Source organism: Apodemus sylvaticus, chromosome 8 (genome assembly GCF_947179515.1).
Source record: "Apodemus sylvaticus chromosome 8, mApoSyl1.1, whole genome shotgun sequence".
NCBI lineage: Eukaryota > Metazoa > Chordata > Mammalia > Rodentia > Muridae > Apodemus > Apodemus sylvaticus.
In genome coordinates, this window is record NC_067479.1 from 87780069 (window position 1) to 87799495 (window position 19427).

Sequence of the window (19427 nt, forward strand, 5' to 3'; positions counted from 1 at the left end):
TACTTCTTTGTGATGAGCCCCTGTGTGACGGTTAGCCGTAATTGTCAACTTGCCACAACACTGAATCACTTGGGAAGAGACCTGATGACAGATTGTCTGCTGTGGGTTGGCTGGCGGACATGTCTCTGGGAAACTGTCTTCATTAAATTAAATGATGGGGGAAGACCTGTCCATTGTGGGCAGCACCATTCCCTAGGCAGAGGTTCCCAAAATGTCTAAAAGGAGAAACCTAGCTGAGTATAAATAAGCAACCAACTAGGCATGATGCATTTGTTCTTTCTAGTCTTGAAGCCTCCTGGAGTTCCTGCTACCTTGACTTTCCCACACTGTATATAACCTGGAATTACGAGCTCATAGAAACCCTTTCTCCCTTAAGTTGCTTTTTGTCTGGGTGTTTTATCATAGCAAAAGGGATAAAACTAGAACACCCTGCAACCCAACAGCTATGTAGGATATGTGAGTGAATACAATGTCAGAGTCCAGACCTTTTCAACTGATAGCAAGGAATAGGGCTGACCCAGTGCAGGGCTCACAAGATACTTTCCATAATGTGGTTGATGGTGCATTAGCAGTGTTGATGTGTTTGGAAAGTGCTTGGCCCTATGCTCCTCAATTGTACATCATTCCTATCTACCTCCCTGACCTCATGACCTGCTTACACTTCAAGCCTTGTCTTTCCCTAGTGTGCTACTACTAAGGTACCAACCCTAGTTGTCTAAGGCTGCTCTCCAAGTAGCCACCCCGACCCAGGTGATATAGGACAGACAACCATAGTACTCCACTGTCAAAATCTCCTTGTCCTAGAAATTCTGTCCAAATTCATTAGCTTGGGCAGAGTTAGTATTCATTATTCATTGGTATTTTCAGGCCAGACATGCTGTCTCCACACAACCTTCAGGCCTTCTTTGAACTCAATGCCTTGGCCTTCTTGGCCTTTGATCTCGCTGGACCAATCTGCAGAGTCCAATGATATACCGTGTGCTGCTCATACAACTGGCTTTCCTTGAAGATATCATTTCCTCCCTTTAGATTTTAAGATGCTCACCTACTTTTGGAAAGGGAAACTAAACAGTGAGCAAGCTTTCTGTCTTAGGCACTTTTCCTAGCTGACTGCTGACCAACCAAGAAGTCCCTTCCTCCCTCTGGTCCGAAATTTTTGTTGTTTGTTTCTAAAACAGGATTTTGATACATAGCACAGGCTTTCTTCGCACTTGTGATTCTCCTGCCTCAGTCTCCCAAGTCCTGGGATGCTGCACATCACATTTAGCCTTTCTCCAGTTTTGTTTTGGTTTGGTTTGGTTTTTGGTACTCATTATTGAACCTTGCGACTAATACATGCTAAGCAAGAACTCTACTGCTAATATCAGTGTTTATTTCCCATCTCATCAGACAAAGCGTTTGGCCCAGAGCTGGAGCTTGGGAACCCTCAGAGGTTCAGATGAACACACTGGCACTGGCTGTAATGGGCTCAGACAGGTGTAACTATGACATCATTCCCTAACCCTGCCACCCTGTGTCTGCCATGGCCATTGTGATGTACATTACACTGGTAAACTATCATGTGCTGTATGAGCTCACTGAGAAGCTGACTCAGAAACAGGGTGGCTCCTGGCCTATTTCAGACCCAAGCAGGTTGTCTCAGAGAGCCCTCCAAGGCTCCCTTTTCTGTGGTGGACTGCCCCCACAATCTCTGTGACAGGGAAGGTAAACCAGTCTGAGAGTACTAATAGATGTCACACTGGCAATAATAGAGTACTAGTAGTGGTAATGGATATGACTACTGTCCATCCCATAATAAAGTTCCTACAGTGGGAAGGAGAAACTGGAACAACAGCCATGAGAAGTCTGGCCATGAGGTGAGGGGGGGGGGAGGGGGGACATTCAATTTGGGAATTCCAACTGACTCTTTCAATCTTCCCAGTCCATGTCTGCCATGTCTCCTGGATGTTTTGTATATGTTTCATGTTACTTGACTATCTATCCACTGCATGCTACTTTGCCTTTTGCTTTGGCTTATATTATTAAACTCAGTCAAAATTCAAAGTATGGCTATCGTAGATAATTCTCAAGACTGTACAGAACAGCCACCATATATGTGGAAGGCACAGCCTCGCCCCTGTCCCACAAGCTTATGCATACCCAGAACCCAACCTCAGCTGTCTCCAGGGCACAGTCTGTTCAGATCTCTGTGTGGAAGAGCGACAGAAGCCTACCTACAGAATGAGAAGGGGGAACTGATGACAGTACCCTGGCCTCCCTCTCACCCTCCCCCGCCCCATCCAGCAGCAAGCCACAAGCACGTCCCCATCAGATCCTTTCGGTTCACAAAGGACCCAACTGTCCTCCCGTCTTCCCCCTGTAACATCTGATCATGCCAGCTTCTCTCCTCAAAAGCACCAGCTTCCTTCTCCCCTCTTTTAAAGTCAGCCTTCAGCTAGTGCCAACATGACTCTTTGGCCTACGCTCAAAGAAGGTTCCTTGGATCCCAGGGTCCTGCTCTCCCACCAGGTTATTCCACTAGTCCCCTGAGTTCCTTGAGCAGGGCGTGGAGTACCTTCCCCATTCCCTTCAGCAGGGAAGGAGGCATCCATCCCAAACACTGCCAGTAAGGATTTGAGTGAGATACTCCTCACTTTCTTCCTTTGTATTCACCTCCTCATTGAAGAAGCAGTATCTGGGGCACAGTGCATACTACCCCAGGTCCAAGCTCGATCTTTGATCCAGTAGCTGATGAAGTCCCTGCTTATTCTACCTACGAGTCAATTGGCTCTTGACTGAACCCCTACCGCAAGCCCAAGAAAGGTGACCTGCACAGAACACGTACCAAAGTCACTGGGAGAAGTCACCTGGATGCATCTCAGGAAACTTCTGTCCAACAGCAGACCCAAGAGAGCCACCAGCCAGGGCTGTGATAGGAAAGGAGTCACCTAGACTGGGTCACGGGCCTGGCAGGGATAAGCAACAGTCCCCACTTCTTCCCTACTCTTTGCACCGAAACACTGCTAAACCCAGTAGTCCTTAGGCCCCAGCAAGCCTGACTTAGTCACAATTCTTAACCCAAACCAGGGGCTCACAAGACCAACTGGTGAGGCCAAGCTCTCTATAAGCAGATAAGAGAGATAAGATGTGTCTGTGTGAGCCCTGATTGTGCAGGGCCTAAGTGACAGTCAGAAACAGGACCCCTAAGAAATACAAGGACACAGCATGCACACCCACACCCACACACATGCACGCACATACACATTGTACCACACATGCACACACACCCACACATACATACATATATATATATATACTATACCACACACACACACTATACCACACACGCTATACCACACACACACACACACATACATACTATACCACACATGCTATAACACACATACACACACTATACCACACACACACACACACATCTTGCACATACACATTATACCCCTATATACACATACATCACACATATATACTATATCCTACCCCCAGTACATGCATACCAGAAGTAGTTCATATGAGTACTTCAGGAGATAGCTCACACAGTACACAATGTACCCAATGTACCCAAGCAAGTTCTTCCAGTCACTAGAGGACAGCAGTAACTTGTACCAGCCAACACATACATGAGCATGTGCCTAAACACACACATAAAAAAAATTCTCTCTCTCTCTCTCTCTCTCTCTCTCTCTCTCCCTCCCTCCCTCCCTCCCTCCTTCCCCCTCTCTTTCTGTATCTGTGTCTCTGTCTATGTGTGTTTGTGTGTGTCTGTGTCATTCTATCTCTGTCTCTCTGTCTCTGTCTCTCTTTGTCTTTGTATGTGTCTGATGTGTCTGTGTCTCTGTCTCTGTCATGTGAGTCTGTATGTGTCTGTGTCACTCTGTCTCTGTTTCTCTGCCTCTCTCTCTCTCTCTCTCTCTCTCTCTCTACAAACACACACACACACACACACACACACACACGTGCGCGCGCGCGCGTGTGTGTGTCTGTCTGTCTATCTGTTTGTCTGTCTGTCTGCCTCTCTCTCTCAGAAGTAGTACAGGTAGACTCCTGGGTCCTGGACTGACAAACTTTGGACATGGTTCTGGTTTACATTGCTATACCCTACACTTTATCCTGAGATCATAAAGGTATAGTGTGTCCATGAGTGTTTTTGTGCCCACATGTGTGCATCTGTTTTACTGACGGTGCAACCTGCAAGTAGGTTGTGAGTGCACAATGCTGGCCTACTTTCTGTAGACAGCCCCAGACTGCAGGCTTGGATATGTATAAAGAGTGCCGTGCTCATCTGAGAGCTCAGTGGAACACTGGCCACTCACCCCACTTAACCTGGAGAAAACTCAGAGCATCAACACCTCTCGAAAGCAAACCCCTTTGCAAATACAAGACCACCTCGTATGGGAGGGGCCAGGGACTCACCAGAACTCTGCCAGTCAGTGTCTGGGCAGATATCATCACCCCTGCCCAGTCCTTCACAGATGTCATCCAGCCAACCTCGGCTGCCACCACCTCCTCTTTTTCGTCCACTGGCTTGAGAGTTCCATCTGCCTGGCTGGAGCCATTGTTTATCTTCTGGGCCTCCTGGAAACAGACAGAATCAGAGTTGAGACATAGAAAAACAGCTGGATTTAAATTAGATGATCACCCACAAAGAATCAGAACCTAAAGGGTTTCCCACATGAGGGAGTGTGGCATAAAGATACAGAGGTGGGGGAGGAGAGATTGCTAAGGATTTCATTTTCTTTAATTTTTTTTTAAAAATCAAGTTGTGGAGATTGCTTAATGGGTGAGGCAATTTTCATGCATGTGTGAGGACGTGATACTAAATCCTCCAAACCTAGAAAAAGCTGGGCATGGTAGAGTACATCTAAACTTCGACACTCCTAAACAAAGATGGAAAAGCCAAGACAGCAGGATCTCCAGATCCCCAGAGGCTCACAGGTCAACTAGCCTGGTAGTGTACACAACAAAGACCAGCAAAAGAGAGGTTCTGTCTCAAACAAGGTGGACAGAGAAGACCGACACCCAAGATAGTCCTCTGGCCTCCATGTGCAGGCTATGGCGCCAGAAGAACCCTTTTGTAAACGTCCATTTAGAATGCCCTTGGACAGATAGAAGGTTGCACTCTTCTCTGACCACTTTAAAGAAAAAGGTGGGCTGGAGAGATGGCTCAGCAGTTAAGAGCACTGACTGCTCTTCTGAAGGTCCTGAGTTCAATTCCTAGCAACCACATGGTGGCTCACAACCACCCATAAAGAGAGCTGGCACTCTCTTCCGGTGTGTCTGAAGACAGCTACAGTGTACTCAGATACAATAATAAAATCTTTAAATAAAAAGAAAGAAAAGAAAAAGGCAACATGCCTGTCTCTGGTCCCAGAGCAGTTAAGAAGGGTCACAATCGTCACAAAGTCTCTGCACGAGTCACTCTGCTTTCATAGTGCCACCCCTCCTCCCTTTACTAATCCCCCACCTTTCCCTCACCATCTCTGCCATTCTAGAGGGATCGAGAGGGACTCAGGATGGCCCCTCAATGATTCTAGCAAGGATGCAGATGGATGGATCATTCATTCCATGCCTTGGTGCTTGGGCTAGGGAGAGTCAGAGAGACTCTGCCAAGTCAATAAGGCTTAAGTGTGGTTCATCTGTGGGAACAGACAGGGAAAGTGACCCTTCTCTGAAAAGGAAGACAACATGGAGGAAAGATATGATGGAATAGTAATGTCATCATCTGAATGCCTGCCTCCAGCTGTGTCTAAAGTCAAGCTCTTTGAGTTACAAGAGGCAATAAGTTTCCCCTTCCAGACGTGAAATATGCCTACAGAATGGAGCCTTCAGATATCCAGAGCCCTTGCAAAGCTAGTACACTTGTGCATATGCTGTGCAGAGCCCAGGATGTTCACATCCTTCAGTACTCAAGACTTGCTTCTGCCTCTGTTTCCTTACGTTTTCACCCAGGCACTCTTAGCTTCTCAACCACTGCCCTCTGAAAAACACCAACTCTCTTCTTCCAACACCACTAGTTTGTTTCACTGTTTTCCGTAGCTCTTGAACTCTGTATCTATATTCCATAATTCACTAATTTATTTCATTTACTATCCCCTGCTCCAACACTGCTGTCAGGACACACACCTAACACAGTCCTAAGCACAGAGCTAGCATAGTAAATATGAAAGAAATTGGGTATGGTGACCCATGCCTGTAATCTCAGGAGGCTGGAGCAAGATGATCATCTACAACTTTAAAGCCAGTGTGGACCACAGAACCCAAACAAAACAAAGAAAACAACTACAAACCCAAGCAATCTAAGCTTTGCATGAGCAGCTACAAAGAATTCTGAGCATCTGCTCTCTGTCACCTCCAGAGCCCTGGGTTTGGGGATACAAGGTAAAAAATACTGGATGCTCAGTCAAATTTTAAATTTCAGGTAAGCAAACATCTCTAAAACTATGTCCAAAAATACATACATTAAAATCAAAATTAACTAGACCCACACTCGAACACAAACCGAGATTATTAATGCAGAAGGAGATGGAAAAAAAAAGATGTCAGTAAATTGCACTCATCACTTATAATCCTGGTATTCATTTTCAAAGAGACACAAACATTGGGGATTACTGTGCTTTGGACAAATGTGGGACTGGGGAGGGGGAACCAAAGGCAGAGATGGAAACCTTCTGTGAGGAGAGGGGTGGATGCAGTGAGACCGGGGAAGTGCAGGTAGGAGGACTGGGTGAATTGCTAGGCTTGGGGAGGTCCCTGACTCCTGCTTCTCTCCTGCTGGCTGACCCTGGCTCTCAGAGAGTAGGACTGGGAAGTTGGGGTGGTAGGACTGGATGAGCATGGTATTTTACTCTCCAGTGTTTTAAGCTGCAGGATTTGGAACAACCCCAGCGGGAGCCTGGGGGAAGGAGGCCTTGGGCCACCTACCACTTTGTGTGACATCTGCTGCTCAAGCCTCCTAGGCTAGTCTCAGGGGTCTGTAACTCTTGTCCTGGTGCCTGGAGACTCAGGGGTTGGCTCTCCCGGAAGACTGGGAGGATGTGATCTTTGGCAGCCATGGTAGACAAGGTACATATTCAAAACATATTCGAGCCCTCCTACCACTTCAGAGACTGCCCTGGAAGACTGGGACAGTGGCAAAACTGCCTGCTCCCCAGAACGTGGCCAACAGTACCTAACGGGGAGTCAGTACCAAGTCCGAGAATGTCCCACCTCCTCCACCTCACATTTGACATTAACACTGGGGTGCAGTGGTTCTCAGGCTGGAACTAGCACCAAAATCAAAAGGGCAAGGTGCATTCAGCTACTCGGAGTGTCAGACCGCTCCAGAACCCACAGTTTTATCTGATGTTCACTCCAGAGGTCAACTTAGAGAACCACAGCCCTTATTCATCCCAAATAGATGGCAGACCTTAACTCCAGCATGTTTCTAGAATCTTCTTCAGCTGGAATCACCTGATGCTTTCAGAACAGGCCAATGAACTGTGAGGGCTAAGGGAAAGATGTGCTTGCTTTCCACCCAACGTTTTTGAGACAGGGTCTCAGGTAGCCTCAAGTGCCTTAAATTAGATATGTAGATATGTAGAAGTTTAAGATGACCTTGAACTTCTGAGCTCCCCTACCTCTACTTGCTGAGTGCTGGGCTTATAGGCACACACCATCACTACCACTTTATGCAGTACTAAAAATCAGGGGCAGGACTTTCTGTGCACTAGGCAAGCACACTAACAATTGAGCTACACATAACACCAGCCAACTGGTCTCTGGCTGCCACCCGGAGGGTCAATTTCCTGCTGCTTGAGCCTGGTGTCTCAAAGGACAGACACTTTTCAGCCTGGAAAGGCCCAGAGGCAGGGAGTCCCCTGCAGCCGCCACGGTTTTAATGCATTTATAATTCACTGCACATGAGGTACACAGCACATAGCACGCTATTTCACCAACCCTCTTACCTATTGTTTTACAAGGTATTCATTATTTTAATTGCTTTATGATAGGCAAGGAAAAACACAAACTAACAGAAGATAATGCCCTTGTTATTATTTGCTTACACTAGATGTTGTGAGCTTAATTACCACATGTGGGAGGCAGGACTGGGGGAGGGGCCACAGAATCAGAAAGCTACTGCAAGCCCTGTGCCAGCCTGCCAGGTTAGCGGGGGGATTCTGTGCTTAGAAGACAAAGTCCCACACCCCTCTACTAATGTTATAATACCAGAGGGAAAGGGGTGGGACCTGGAGGGTTGAATGGCCTTGCTGGGGGACATGCAGGAGATGTGAGGTATTAGGGTAAATAGAGTTTATTAGAGCAGTGATGGTCCCCATTTATGAAGTCAGAACTGGGTTTCAACAATTAGGATATAAAATTTTTCTGCTCATTCATCTTTCTTAAGCTCTATAGAAATCCAGCAGATATGTGGCATTTTACAGACCATTTTACAGAGTCAGTTAACTGACAGCAGGTGTCACCTAGGACAGCAGAGAGTCTGAGGGCTCAGGGTATGAACAGAGAGCCCACGAGGACTCAGGTGCACTTGACTCCCTTCGGTCATGTTAACTCTGAGCATCTGCCTCCTCTATGCAGAGCTGGGAGAAGCATCCCATCTCTGGAGAGGTATGAGAGGCACAAGGGTTTGAGCAGTGTTCGGTGAAGCCCCAATTGTCACTGCTTCCCAGGACCACTGGGCCCTGGGAGGGCCACTGGTCTAGAGTAAGCCTCCGTAACGTGACAACAGAACAGAAAACTTCTGCAGGACCCAGAAAGACTGTGGAACCCTACCCAGTACAGCTAGGGAGGAGTTCCCACACTAGGCATGCTAAACCAAGTGCTGTCTTAAATGCATCCTGGTTCTCAGCTGCATAAGACCAAGCTCTCCTTTCCAAGGAGAGATGGGGTCACAGTGAGGCAGTTTCTGGGTCCTGAGACTTTGTTCCTTCCCTTATCTTTCATGGCAGACTGCATGAGAAGGGAGACGCACTTTGTCCTGAATGGCAAAGCAGCTGTCCAGCTCCCCCAAACTCGCCACCTCCCTAGAGAGGACTCCACCACTGCCAAGAGAGAGTGACCTTGTTGTGAACGTCTCTCTTACCAAGAAAGATGCTCGCTGTGGACTTTGGGCTACAAGGCCCCAGCCTGAAGAGGACCGACCACCAGACATGGAAACAGATGGAAAGATGCTTAGAAAAGGAGACAGAAGCATACAGAAGAGACAGAAACCCGTGGCAGTGTGGCAGTAGTGCTTTCCAGGCTCCCACCCTGAGTCCTGAGTCTGTGCTACAGCTCTCCCATTCCCCGTCACCAATGTCCACCTTAGGAGGAGTCCCAGTAAAGTCACTCAGCTTTCTTTCAGAGGCCCCTGAGTCCTATCTGTCCCAGGCCCTACCCAACAACTCAACTTAGCCAGGCACAGTTGCATGCTGGGCTTGCAGCTAACCTGGGTGCTGCAGTCTGAGGTGAGAGAAAGTCTCTAAGCCAGACTGTAGGCATGGGAAGCTGAGAGACACCTGAGAGCGGAATGGTCTCAGTCCCCTCTGGCACACACCCTATTGGGTGATGGCTTCTTTTATCTTCTTCTTTTTCTACCCTATTCTTTTATTTTTTATTGAAAAAGGAAGTAAAAACATTTTATGATAAAATTGAAGATTTACATGAAAAATATTGCTGACAAAATTGAAAAAATATAAAGAAAAACATGTTAAAATTGACAATTTTCATGGAAAATTAAAGAGTAACTTATAGTAGACATAAATTTATGGTAGACATAAAGAACATTGGTAAATTAATTGAAAAGGGAAGTAGAAACATTTTATGCTAGAATTGAAGATTTACGTGGAAAATATTTCCAATGAAATTGTAGAAAAATATAGAATATCATGTTAAAATTGAAGATTATCATGGAAAATTATACAGATAAAATGGTAGGCATAAAATATTTCTAAGTTGATTAAAAGTGAAATAAACATTTTCTGATAAAATTGAAGATTTACATGGAGAATATCTCTGATAAAATTGAATAAATATGTAGAAAAACATGTTAAAATTGACTATTTCATGAAAAATTATGGAATGCTTCACCAATTTGCATGTCATCTTTGTGCAGGGGCCATGCTAATCTTCTCCACATCATTCCAATTGTAGTGTATATCCTGCCAAAGTGAGCACTACCCCATTCTTTTTAATGTTGCTCTCACAATGACTTCCCACCAGCATGGACACAGATGGACCCACATCTTTTATGTCACCTGTGGCCAATGGCCTGATTGGACCCCAGTCACTGGTGGCCAGCATACAGAACATCTGTTGGGGGATTTGTGCCTATCGACTATCAACCAAACAGCAATATAACTTAAGAAGGGACCTCAGAATGTTAATGTTAAGCAGAAAAAGCCAGACTCAGAAAGATAGATACCACGTTTTCTCTAATGTATGGAATCTAGATCTGAATATGCATACTTAAATATGACATGGAAGTAGAACAATTTGAGGGGAAGAGTGGGGCCAGGCAGAAGGGCGAGCAAGTATATATACGAATACATACATGAAGACATCATGGTGAAACCTATTACTTTGTGTGTCAATGTTTTTAAAAGTAATGCTAAAACGGAAATGGGCTGGCAATGTCTTAGGATACAACTGTTTTCCCTTGCTATAGAGAGGAGAGACAGAAGGCTACGGAAAAAATCACATGGCCCCTCACCCAGGCGAGCCAAACACTGCTCCAGTTGAAGCACAGCCCCTCAACTGACTCGATTAGCTCTTGTGTTTACACAGCAAGAGGATTGCTTCAGATACAGTCACTGCCAAGATGCTCCCCATGCTACCCAAGGCTGAAGCCTTGTCTTAGAGTGTGGGGCCTGTGGAAGAAACCACACCTTTCCTGGAGGGGTTTGGTTTCCTGGAAGTGCGGACCACCCTGGCCTGACATATGAGAGAAAAATCTAGATTCAAACCTAGGACTCCCTCTTCCCCAGCTCCCAGCCCTCAGATCTGAGGAGTCTTTCTCTTTCTCTCTCTCTCTGCCAGACTTCCTGAATTGGACACAGTGCATTAGAGATCTCGGGTCTGTGAATCAGGAGAAAGATCTCTGAGAAGCCAGACACTAGAGACCTTCAGAAGGCCAGTTCTTCTGGGTAGCTTTAGGTGAATCATTTCATGTCCCCCAAATCTGTAACTCCTGAATCCCACCTTCTCTGCCCAGTGATTCTTGAGGAGCCTCTGGTCATATAGAGAAAAGCACTTCCCCGAACACAGCTGTTTTGTAAAGAGAAAGGCAGGCAAGCACCCCTGCCTTCAGATACAGGCTTGCTCTCAGTTCTCAGGAACAAGATGCAGCCCAAAGCCAGCAGCCTCACAAAGCACAAAGCTGAAATGTAGCTCTCTACCTTGCTGCAAGATATAATAAAGTAGGGCCCTTTCTCTTCTTACCACCAGGATGTTGCAATGAGTGCAGTCAGAGGCCTTGTGCTAGCAGAACTTCCTGGTGGGGTAGGAGCAGCCATCACATCTCTCCTGTCCTTGCCTGGTCAGGCTCCCCCTGACCCCCAACCAGGACTTGCACATAGACACATGTTGACACAGCCAGAAGCCAAGGTCACCATAGACACCACGCCCCAGCAGATACACAAAGATGGGGAAACAGCTGGTCCAAGTGACTGAAAAAGACCATGCCAGAAGCTGCAAAACTGCAATGGGTTAATTATACCTCAGACTTTGGTTACACTCTCCCCATCCCCTGCCTGATATAGTGACATTTTTTTTTTGACAATTCCGGAATTTTGGGTTCTTTTAAAAAGCACAGAAATATTAAAAGAATGACCATTCATTCTAATCCCAGGTGTAGGATGTGGGGCTGCTTTGGACTGTCTGCAGCAGCTGACTATGATTTGCCTCGTGCTCTAACAGACATGTAGTTTTGCCAGCTGCAGATAATTTCTGTGATTGTGTGATTTTTAGAATTCTGGGAACTTTTCAGAGGGTTTATAAATGCTAGGGTCCCTGCCAGGCAGGGTGAATGTGGTTGTTGGTAATTTAGGGAGGTTGAATTTGGTTTGTTAGCAGCCATAGTCAAAGAAACAAAAAGAAAGAAATTAGCTTCAGGGATCGCTCTCTCTCTCTCTCTCTCTCTCTCTCTCTCTCTCTCTCTCTCTCTCTCTCTCTCCATCCTTTTTTCTCTTCTGTCTACTAGTGTTGGGTGTGAAACTGGTAGGGAGTCTAAAGAGTGGGAAAAAGAACCCACGCAATAGCAAAGACCAGCTGTAGCCTCAAGAGTGGTTTAGGCAGTGGCCATTCGGAAAGGAGAATACAGATTTTTAAAGCTAACCAGATCATTTTGTCACTGTGCCTAACACCCTTCTGAAGGTTCCCCTTTCTTCTCTGAAGACAAGGCAGTCCTCACACTGTCCCACCCACTGCTATATGTCATCAGAGGGTCTGAAACCCACTCCTCTCACTGCAGCTGCATTGGATTCCCTGTGCCGCCAGAACTGTCCAGGGCTACTCCTATATAGAGGCCGTTAGCACTGGTAGCTCCCTTGGCCCCAGTATCCACACACTCGGTGTTGGCTGAGATGCTCATCTGATCCCTGACCCTTTCCTAGCCACCCTATTGGACTCACCATCCCTGCCTAGCTAAGACTTTCACGTCTGCCTAGAAGCCGGTGTACTTCACACTGCAGTGAGTCCCCACAGGAGAGACCACAGTCAGTGCTACAGCCTGAACACTGCAGGCTCCAGTAAGGACAGATCCATTTTAATGGGGTGGGGGAAGAAAAAGGAGGGCTGGGAAGGAGGGTGGAGGGGGGTTTGGAGAAGAGCAAAGGAGGGGAAGAAGAGGGAGGGAGGAGAGAAGAGGTGAGGAGAAGGAAGAAAGAGAAAGAAGAGAGGGAAGGGGATCAAAGAAGGGAAAGAGGGAGGAAAGAGAGTGGGAAGGAGAAGGAAGGGGGAAGGGCAGAATAGGGGAAGGAAAGAAAGGGAGAACCGAAGAGGAAGAGAGAAGAAGGAGGAGCAGGGAAGAGAGCCGCAGTAAATGAAAGTCAGTTCTTGGCAGGCACAGGATCTGGCTAATATTAGTAAAAAGCACAGTAATGATAATGACACTGGCCGCCATTATGAGCATGATCGCAGCAGTCCTATGAGGTAGGTGCTAATGTCCTCATTTACTAGATACAGGTCTAAGCAGCTGGCCCAAGAAGGCACTGTCAGAATTTAAACCCCACTGTCTGACAGCAAAAGGAGGGGCGGGCACACAAATCTGTGCTGCCGTCTCAGGGACAGGTGGCCATAGGACGGAATGAATGTGGGGGCGACTGACTCTGTTAGGGTCTGAGAACAGTCTGTCATCATTCCAAGTGTGCACTGCATGCAGCCACTTCTGGCACTGCGTGTACCTCAGGGGACCTTCCTCAAGGTCCTTATACCTCGGGAGTTTGGTTAAACCAAGGTCAGAAGAACTCCATCCTCTGTCCTCCAAGAACCACTCCGGAACCATAAATCCTACTACATCAAGGAGTTGAATGTCAAACCAGAAATGAACATGGGTGGCCGACAGGCTGGGCAGCCTTCCTGCTGAGAGCTCCATGCAGGAGAAGATCTGTCTTTATCCCTTGTCCTTCACATCCTCAGAGGCTCAGCTTCTCTTATCGGGGCTTCCGTGTGCTCGGCCTTTCTTTCCCTGGCTGGGTCCTGTATGCCCCAAGGCTGTGGTCTGAAAGAAAATCACTTCTCTGTTTCCTTCTAGACCATCCAAGGGGCTACCTGCATCTCCCATCCTGGGAAATGTATGGAGCCTAGGGCCTTAGGACCAAGGGATAGACCAGACCATCCGCTCCAGAGAGCCTTTGTGGAAGACAGGAACAAGGAACTTTCATCTCTGGGACCTTGTGGCCCCACTGTGTTTTCACAGTTTCCAGGTTTACATAATAAACTGTTTTCCCTGAGCCTGAACATACAGGCTCCCCTCTGAGTTTTATTGTTCCATCTGCTTAAACCCCTTCCCAGCCATACCCCATGCCTTCCTCTGCCCCCCTCCCCATCTCTCAAGCTGAGCCAGGAACCTGCACACAGATGCCCTCAGCTGGACATACAGCACAAGGAGCTTCTGTCCTGCCAGACAGATGGTGACAGGTGGTGAAACTGGGCCTGTCCTTGGGAAGTCCATATCCCAGTGTCAGCCTGAGTGGTTTCTCTGAGCAGATACCTCACCTGGGATTCAAGGACTAGTGAGTTAAACCCATAGTTCTGTGTCCTAGAAGGCCCAGTCTTATGAGGGACTACAGAGGGCCATGCTGGGAGGACAGGGGAGGGAGGCCCAAGCTCTGTGGCACTCTGATCAAAGCATCTTTGAGCTCTTACCCTCCCCATCAAGGCTCTGTGCCATTTACACATAAGTGGATGTGATTTTTAAGGGAAGGGGGAGTCTGTAATTTCCATATAGCCATTTCAGCTTTATTTCACAAGAATGACCATGACATTCTGCAGCCTATTTTGGCTGAAAACCCTGAAATATCATGACTCACATTATCCCCCCCCCAAGGGGAGGAGATACTTCCATGCCTCCATATAAGCCGTCATCCTGATCCTGTTCCCCTAGGGTTCCCCAAGACCTACAGTCAGAACTGTCCTCCTTCTTTCCTGCCCACCCCACGGCCAGAAACTGGAGAGGAAAACCCACCACAGCCTCTCACACATCCTGGGCGGGATGACTGCAGAACATGGGCATTTCCCCAGGTACCAGGAATCCTGCATATTAGGGCATTAGGCAGATTACCAAAAGCAGCTCAAGCAAGTCAAGCACAAAGTGGGTGCCGCCAGCTGGGGTGTTCCTAGCCAGAGTTCTATGAATGGACGGTTGAGAGGAGGCAGCCACAGGAGACTCCAGGAGAGAAGTAGGGCAGAGGAGCCCTCAGGTCCCAGCCAGAGCTGGTGAGGGAGGGCAGCAGAATTCATTCCTGCCCTTGGGAAACCTACCTATGCATCCTCTCCCTGGCTGCTTAGAATGTTCCTCAGAATAGCCGAAAAGAAAACCATTCCCAGTGATCCTTGGGACATCTAATGAGGCCATCCCAAATGACCAGCTGGTGTTCTTGCAAACTATTGGGCTACAGATCCAGGGATGGGCACCTTGTCTACAGATCTGGAACACAGAAGCTTAAAAATAAGCTCAGACAAAGCCTACTGTTCTGGAGTTAGAATGGCACTAGGGTATACCAGTTATCCCTGCCACAACTCACATGCTTCAGGCATTTTCCGTCACTGCTGTCCAGGTATACCAGACATTCTTTCTCCAAAGCACCTGTTTGAACAAGTGCACTTCGGAAGTCTTTGTGGTATATAAAAAAACAAAAAAGGTAGAGAAAGGCCGAGTGACCTTTAACAAAAGCTCTGGGCCTCACACTCTCATGTCTCAGAATCGAAGGAGCTGTGTAAACTCTCCCCAAGGGTCTTGTCTGGTGCTGAACTACCTTGACCTTGTAGCTTGGATTACGGGTCCCTCACTGTGCTTGTTGCTGGCTCAGCTCTGCCACTGCATGTCGTTTCCCTCACTGGGGTCATGAAGAAATGGGGCGGGAATCCATCCAGTTCTTCTCAGAGTGCTCGATAAGCTACACCCAGTACTAAAGAGCAAAGGGACAGCTGGCCCTCAGAAAATTCTTGGTCCCCTCTATCTCAGCAATAGGTCAAGCTCTCTACTTGGTTGTTTTACATCAGCATGAGAGACCATTCTCGTGAATAGGCCAACTGATCCTTAAATCTGATCTAACCTAAGTATAGAGGCCAGATTTTTCTTTCTATCCCATGATGCCCATACAGACACAATGTATCAAGAATCAGGTGTTCTCTCCAAGAGGCTGGTGTTAATACCACTGATTGTCTTTCACCTCACAGCTTCTAAAGATCAACATAGTATGGAACCTAAATTTGATTGTAGTCAGACATATATGGAAAGGGATTTGGAGATATGTCCTAAAAGAGGGACCGCCAAGCTGACCCATGAAACATTCGACATGTTCTCAAACACCAACCTTTGCTACTTTCAATTAATAAGTCATCCCTCAAGCTTTGGTGGTGAATACAGGTATCTTTGCAGAATTATGATGACTAACTCCTTTAATAATACTAGTGGAAGTCTAGAGTTCTCTGTTGGGACCTTGGGGATCTGGAATGGTTTAACAAATGTATCTTCAATGACTCCTGAGTCAGGGTATCCTTGGGCAAGTCTAAGGCAGCTATCTGACCTGCAAGGAGGCAGACACAAAACTGTCTATCTGTAGGGCAACCCCATGGGCACCACCCAGATAGAATGGCTCTAAACTAGCTAAAAAACAGAACCATCTGAGAGCCCCAGTTGGAAGACCAGCTCCAATATCTAATCCCAGCAGGTCTGGGGCAAAGCCAGAGGTTCAGCTGGTTTAATAATGGAGACAATTGTCCAAATGCTTTGTGCTATCTCTGTGAATGCTGTTACTGATTACCCAGCCCACAGTGAAACGCTACTCTTCCCATGTTAAAGATGAGTAGCTGAGTACTAAGAAGTCCTTATGTAGCCCAGTGGCCTTACAAAGCTGCCCGAAGCTCATTTCCCACAAATCCCTTTTCCTTATAATTTGCATTTTATGGGCACTTTCTTTGTCTCAAGGATACCATGTAACCCTACAAAATTTGTTTTCTTTTCTGAAAAAAAAATTAAAATGATTCTCAGAGTCACCATGCTGTACACAGAGAGCTACCAGGGACCTTGGAACATTCGTGGCCTTTAGGAATGAGATGAACAATGTAGGAGATGCAGATTTGGAAAATAAGGTATTCATAAGTAACTTATATAGAGTCCCCACGGATGAAAAGTGCCTAAAAGAGATGTGAGACAGCCAGGACGTATCAGAATCATTAAAGGCCTGATCCCTGGCTCCACCTTACTGAACTGTGCAACCTTGATCAAGCCCTCTCAAGTTATTCTAGTCTTCATTTCCTCGATGGCAAACCAGGCCCAATATTTCTTCAGGTGGTCCCTGTGAGGGTCGCCATAATGACTATAACAGTAAGAGAATGAGAAGTCTGTGATAAGGAACTGGCATTCTCAGTGCCAGACAATGCCCTTGTATGAGTTTGGCCATGCTCTGCCTACCAAGAGGTTAGAATCTATTATATACCAAGTAGCAAATCTGATCTCTGTCAAATTCTTCAAAGCAGAAGCAAGAGCTTGTTGAGATAAACAAGAGTATGAACCACTGAGATCCACAGGAAATCTCAATGTCACATGCTTAGGAAAGAAATCAGGGATCTTCATGCCCATGTCATATTCATTTTTTTTAATTCAAGTATGAGGGGAGAAAAGACAAATTGTGAAAACATGGGTGTGAATGTGGGTGGGACCTAGTATTTATCAACTTGACAAGATCTAATAACACTACAAAGGTTTGTCCCCTGGTTTGAGGAATTATCTACATTAGGCTGAGGTGGGAAGACCTACCCCAGGGTGAGCGACAGCATTCCCTGGACTAGAGCCCTACCTCATGCAAACAAAAGGAAGTGAGATGATGGTTAGAATCTAGATTTATCTCAGCTTCCTGGCTGCACAGGTAATGTGACTGCCTGGTTCATATACCTGCTGCTATGTCAGACCTGTCCGATGGGTTGTGCCTCAGAACTTTGTGCCAGAACAAACCTCTCTTTCCTTAAGTTGATTTTGGCAGGTATCCTGCCACAGAGACAAGGAGACTAAATAATAGAGGGACTGACTGAAGGTCCTGAGGAACAGGGGAGTCTTATGGGCATTAAATGGGTCTGTTCAGTGTCAGAAAGACTACAGCTTCCTCACATCTAAAGTTCTCTTAGCGCTCGGACAATTGGTCAGCCAGCCTCCAGAGAGAAGTCATAGGGACAGGGAGCCGGTCAAGAGTGAGAAAGGGAGAGAAGAAAGTGAGCCCAGGGAGACCACTAGGATGAAGGTCATCAGGTTCTCAAGGGACCTCACGCTACACATCAAAAAGCTCTTGGGTGTGGTTGTTCTATAGGAGCAGCATGAACACAGAACCGCACTGTCCAGGATGCTATCTACAATGGAGAGGCCAACATAGCTAAATAACTAAATGCAGAAAGCCAGTGAAAGACAGCTGACGCTCTCTCCAGGGAAGAACTGTCCTTTTCTCTGACATTGTGGCCATCACTTCTTGGTTGGGTATTAACTTGCCCTTTGAAGGAAATGACAATGATGGTGGAGTTGGCATTTGACAGTTTCTTTGTTAGGCCTTTGCTTGTCAAAATAAGAAGCTGGCAGCCTTGTGAAATTCTCTGTGTTTTAAAGTTTAATTGACTCTCCCAGGAAAAGTCTAGACATCACTTACATAGTCCAGACCCTCATTCCACAGATGGGGAAATGAAGGCACACAGATGTCACACCCACATTTGTGGAGCCCAGGCTGTGTCTGTTACCTGACGTGACCAGAAAAGTCTGAATCTCATGGACACACTCTTGGGCCTCAGAGCTTGAACTTTTGGTGAACCTTGCCCACAGGATAGAGAGAAGAGACCACATAATCCCCAGAGTTTAGTGATACTCTACAGGGTCCTCAGTTTCCAGCATTGTGTGCCCTTGATGTACTAGGGAAATATGCAGAGCTAAGACTGCTTCTCTGTAAACACTGCAGTTGTCCCTGTGGTCCCATGCCATCATTTGAGAGGCACCAGTGATAAAGTATTTATCAGCTCACAGCCAAGTATGGTGAATGGCAAGGAGGGACTCCTTTATATAAGGGAAGAACACAAAGAAGGAAAAGAGTAACTCATAAACTATCAAAGTCAATGCCCAGTGTCCAAAGTGACACAGAGACTTCCACCTCTTTGACACTTGCTCTTATCCTTGCAACTGTTTATTCTCTGGAAATCACCACAAAGCAAAATCTCCATGAGGGTTAGCTAGGGTCTTTCCCTAATATGTTCAAGCTACATCCTTAGGGTCCTGAACCATGACCCTGGAGCACAGCAGGCTCCTTGCAGTGTGCTAAGAGGACTGAGTAGAAGACCTTCCTTTGTTCTTGTCTCCAGTCTTTACTCATATTGTTTGGAATCTTGCCAAAGATTTTTTTCTTGTCCAAAGCTCAGAACCAGAAGTACTTGAGGCCCAGTCTGCACATCCTCTAGATGCAGCCTGGCTGTGCCCTCCCAAGCTCTGTGCTGAACTGCTCTGTCTCAAATGACTTGACTGAACCTAGTCCAGCTGACTTCCACACCTTTGTGTATGTCATTCCTCTCTTGGGATACCCTCTCTCCATTTCCCCCCATCTTCATCTTCCCTGATCAAATCCCAGTGACCCAATGAAGTCCTCCACCTAGATCCATTTCTCTACAGCTCCCTTTCTCTTCTCCCATTTTTCCTCTAGTGCCCCCCGGCCTTCTCTGGTATTTCAATACTAAACAGGGCTAGAAGATCTTGTTTTCTTTTCATG

At 46.7% G+C, this 19427-nt stretch overlaps 1 protein-coding gene and 1 non-coding gene across 2 annotated transcripts in view; both read right to left on the reverse strand.

Moving 5' to 3' along the window:
• Kcnma1 (potassium calcium-activated channel subfamily M alpha 1) overlaps nucleotides 1-19427 on the reverse strand; it is a 692507-nt gene that overhangs the window by 489164 nt on the left and 183916 nt on the right. The window contains exon 2 of the mRNA XM_052189881.1: nucleotides 4411-4572. Coding sequence (XP_052045841.1) covers nucleotides 4411-4572 — 162 coding nt within the window. The remainder of the gene's footprint in view (nucleotides 1-4410; nucleotides 4573-19427) is intronic.
• LOC127691823 (U6 spliceosomal RNA) lies at nucleotides 10043-10149 on the reverse strand. Its single transcript, XR_007979395.1, has one exon. It is a non-coding gene; the product is annotated as a U6 spliceosomal RNA (small nuclear RNA).